This window comes from Chrysochloris asiatica, unplaced genomic scaffold, assembly GCF_000296735.1.
Source record: "Chrysochloris asiatica unplaced genomic scaffold, ChrAsi1.0 scaffold00082, whole genome shotgun sequence".
In the NCBI taxonomy this organism is placed as follows: domain Eukaryota; kingdom Metazoa; phylum Chordata; class Mammalia; order Afrosoricida; family Chrysochloridae; genus Chrysochloris; species Chrysochloris asiatica.
Genome location: NW_006408600.1, coordinates 3738864 through 3743587, shown reverse-complemented (window position 1 = coordinate 3743587; position 4724 = coordinate 3738864). Strand labels below are relative to the sequence as shown.

Sequence of the window (4724 nt, the reverse complement as noted above, 5' to 3'; positions counted from 1 at the left end):
GGTGACTCTCAGTTGGATGTAATTTTGACCTACAGGAAATTTGGCAATGTCTGGAGCCATTTTGATGGTCACAAACCAGTGTTGCCACTGACATCTGATGGCTAGTGGACAGGGGTGCTTATTCAACACCCTACAATACACAGGACAACCCTGAATAATGTAGAATTTTCTGACACAAAATATTAATAATGCCAAGGTTAGGAAACCCCACAATCGAAGTCTCATTGTATGCATTTCTTGTATCCAAAATAGTCTGTTGGAAGTACTCAAAAGCAAATAAAACCTGTGAGAAAAGGATAGGCACATGTACTATTTAATTTAGAGTAGGGAATGTGCAGTATTTAAAATGGTCATGGGGTATATGAAAGGTTATTATGCAGAAGATGGTAACCAGCTGTTCTCCATCACCGTTAGAGAATGAACAGGAAATGCACATAAATGGCCCTTTGCTACCCATCTACATCTTCCAGGCCAGCCAGACAAATCTCTACAATCTTATAACCATATTTCTCCTGTCCTATGTCTTACTGATTGCAAAGACCTCCCTCAACCCCAAACACATTTTTGGAAGCCATTTTCTTCTCCTTGCCAAGTTGCATCTTTCCCTTTCCCTTAAAAATCTAACTTTAAAATTTCCATCTCCCAAAGTATTAACTCAGATGAAGTAGTTTCCAGTTCATCTTTAATTACTACTGGCATACTTTCTCCTTCAACACATTAAATCTTTCATTCTCAATATAGATTACTGTCCTTCTATTGGGCAGGAAACTGAGCTAGATTTTGACAAGGGCTTATAAAGATGAGTCAGAGTGTCCAGGACTTTTAGAATCCTTCAATCCAAGAAAAACAACTGCCACAGGTAACTAAAATGTAGGCAGTCTATGATACTTATCTCCATGAAAGGTTTTTTTTTTTGTTTTGCTTTAATTTTAGGAAGGGCATTACCTACAAGTAGGGGAGACTGAGAAATACTTTATAAATGATTACACATAAATATCTTTCTTGTTTATGTCCTTGAGGAATATAGTAGTTATATGCATTCTTGTGTAGCAAATACACACTTAATACTATGACCAAAATTTAAAGATAATTAATTACAGCTATCTAAATTTAGACTACTTTTATGGAAGAGTTCTGCACTAAGACAGGTGAGGTCATCATGAATCAAAACTGACACATGGCAGTGGTTTGATTTCAGTACATGATGTTAGAGATTAGAGTAATTAATCCAATCAGAAGCTGTTTCTTTATTGGTGCAAAGGGATTGTTTCAGGATGCATGTGGCTATTTGATAATTTTAATGAAGTAAATAGAACTTAATCATATCTGAATGTACCTTATGGTGCTCTGTGCTTTTTTTTTTTTTTTTTTAATTTATTATAATTTTTTTAAATCCCCTTTGGGAAGAATTATTAGGAAGAAAAACTTAGGAATCTGACAATTAGACTATAAAAACATTAACAAAGGTGGAATATGATACTATTCATTTGACAATTCCAGACCCCATTTAGGAGATAGTCTTCCTTATAAAGGGTTCCCATTACCTGGATTCTGAAGAAATTGAAAATTAACAGTCACTGAATATCTTGTTATGTGCCAGGTGTTGAATGTGTCCTTTAAAGGTTTTTGATTTAATCTCAACAGCAAACTGTGAGGTAATACCAGCATTATACGGAGGCTTTAGTATATATTGCTGTAAGCTTCCACCCATTGCTTGATTCAGGGAGGGAAGCAGAGCAAATTTCTGGCTGGTTTCAGAAGCCTTCTCTGAGGGGAGGCTTGCTGTTTGGTACTGAGGGAAAAGCATCTTTTTTGAGGCTTTAAGTCAGAGGTTAGGAACCCTTTTTTTCCTGCCAAAATTTATATCACTTGTGGGGCATACAAAATTCGTAGTGGTGGTGGTGGTAAATGCCATGGACTTGGTTCCAACTCATAGTGAGCCTGTATAGGGTTCCCAAGAAGCGGTTGATGAGTTTGAACCATCACCTTGTGATTCAAATTGATCTTGTGGTCCAGTGCTTATCCTACAGCACCACCCCAGGACTCCCTGACCAAATATAGCAGGTGCTGTAGGATAAGCACTGGACTGAAGGTTGGTGGTTCAAACTCACCAGCTATTCCTTGGAAACCCTGTACAGGGTTGCTATGAGTTGAAACTGACTTGATGGCACTTAACCACAATGTATTTAATTAACTCACCCTAATAGGATAGCTGAAACTGTAGTTGCCTTGGCAGAGCCAAATGAAAGCCTACAGACAAGGCATTCCCGACTGCATTAAATGGGGCTACATGCCTTCTATATAGTCACAGTAGAAAATGAAACTATTTACATTGATTTAGGGGCTCTGGTTCTTTGTAGGACTTACTACTGGAAAACGCTCTGCAGCTGTATGAGTCATACATAAGCATGAGCCTCTGCTAACTCCTACACATTCTGAAGTCTTTAGTTATGGGAATGATACAGATAGTAAATTACTATGGAATTTTGTTTGAACATTAATACTTCCATGCTTTGAAGCCATTGTGTTGATATTTCAGTTTGTAATAAACTTACTATTGCAGACATTTCTTTTTGTTTTTATTGTTGGAACATCATTGCTCCTTTAAACAAGATCATAGCTTTTAAAAGTAATCTCTAGAATATCTTGTCACAATTCAAACTCTATGGAATTTTGCTTTGCTCTGTGTAACTGTACTTTCTTTTCCTTTTTAAAGTTGTTCTAGGCTTCTGCGTAGCATTCAACGTCGATGTGAAAAATTCAATGACTTTCAGTGGCCCAGTGGAGGACATGTTTGGCTATACTGTACAACAGTATGAAAATGAAGAAGGAAAATGGTAAGTCAGTGAGGTTTACTGCTATTGTTTAGTTATCTTGTAAAATACTGAAAATTATTATTAGATTGCACTTTGTTATATTAATGAGACTTCAACAGAATGAATCATATGGTAGAAAAGACAGTCTAATCATTTATTAATAGTTATTGTTGTTGTTAAGTGTTTTTGAGTCGATCCCAACCCAGAGCAAGCCTGTATAGGGTTTCCAAGGAGCAGCTGGTAAGCTTGAACCACCAACCTTGCAGTTCAAACTGCTTTGCAGTCTGGCGCATTAACCCACAGCACCACATAGGTGTCACCAAATCAGTACTGACTCATAGTGACATTATGCACATCAGAACAAAACACTGTCTGGTCCCGTGCCCACCTCACAATCATTGCTATTTGTGAGCCCGTTTGTGGCAGTCCATCTCATTGGGGGTCTTCCTCTTTTTCTCTAACTCTCCACTTTACCAAACATGATATCCTTCTCCGTGGACTTGCCCCTCCTTATAATATGTCCGAAGTATAAGAGACAATGTCTGGCTATCCTGCTTCCAAGGAGCACTCTGGCTGTTTGTTTTTGGCAGTCCATGGTACTTTTAATATTCTCCTCCAACACCATAACTCAAATGCATTAATTCTTCTACAGTCTTCCTTATTCATGGTCCAACTTTCACATGCATATGAGATTATTGAAAACACCATGGCTTGGATCATGAGTCCTCCAACTGACATGTATGCTCTTCAACACATTAAAGAAGACTTGTGTAGCCCAATGCAATACATCCTTTAATCTCTTGATTGCTGCTTCCATGAATGTTGATGATTAATTCAAGCAAAATGAAGTCTTTGACAACTTCAATCTTTTCTCCATTTATTTACTGGTCCAGTGGTGAGGATTTTTGTTTTCTTTACATTGAGGTGCAATTTATATAGAAGGCTGTAGTCTTTTATCTTCATCAGTAAGTATTTTAAGATCTCTTCACTTTCAGCCAGCAAGGTTGTATCATCTGCATATCGCTGGTTGTTAAATGAGTCTTCCTCCAATCCTGATGCCATGTTTTTCTTCATCTAATCCAACTTCTCAGATTATTTGCTCAGCATACAGATTGAAAAATTGTGGTGAAAGACTAAAGCCCTGGTATACATTTCTAACTTTAAATCATTTGGTGTTCCCTTGTTCTTTCAAACAACTACCTCTTGGTTCCTCAGGTACAGGTTCTTGATGAGCACAATTAACTTCTGAAATACTCATTCTCCACAGTGTTGTCTATAGTTTGTCATGATCCACATAATTGAAAGCTTTTGCGTAGTTAATAAAGCACAGTGAACATCTTTCTTATATTCTCTGCTTTCAGCCAGGATCCATCTCATGTAAGCAATGATATCCCTCGTTCCATGCCCTCCTCTGAATCTGTTTTGAACCTCTGGAAGTTCTTTGTCAATGTATGGTTGCAGCCATTATTTTATTATTTTTAGCAAAAATTTATTTTCATGCAATATTAATCATATTGTTTCATAATTTCAGCATTCTGTTGGGTCACTGCTCTTTGGAATGGGCACAAATATGGATCTCTTCCAGTCAGTTGAGCAGGTGACTGTCTTCTGAATTTTTTGGCATAGATGAGTGAGTGCCTCCAGTGCTGCATCAGTTTGTTGAAAGATTTCAATTTGTATTCCATCAATTCCTGGTGCCTTGTTCTCTGCCAATGCCTTCAATGCACCACAGACTTCTTGCTTCAGTATCACTGGCTGTTGATCATATGCTGCTTCTTGAACTATTTGAACATTGGACATTTCTTTTTGGTATAGTGACTATGTGTATTCCTTCCATCTTCTTTTGATTCTTTCTGAGTCATTTACTATTTTGCCCATGGAATTCTTCAGTGTTTCAAGTCGAGGCTT

The 4724-nt window shown here is 37.5% G+C and overlaps 1 protein-coding gene across 1 annotated transcript in view; it reads left to right on the top strand.

Moving 5' to 3' along the window:
- Positions 1–352: 352 nt before the first annotated feature.
- Positions 353–4724, top strand: part of ITGA1 (integrin, alpha 1) — a 182509-nt gene continuing 178137 nt past the window's right edge. The window contains exons 1-2 of the mRNA XM_006865762.1: positions 353–386; positions 2717–2837. Coding sequence (XP_006865824.1) covers positions 353–386; positions 2717–2837 — 155 coding nt within the window. The remainder of the gene's footprint in view (positions 387–2716; positions 2838–4724) is intronic.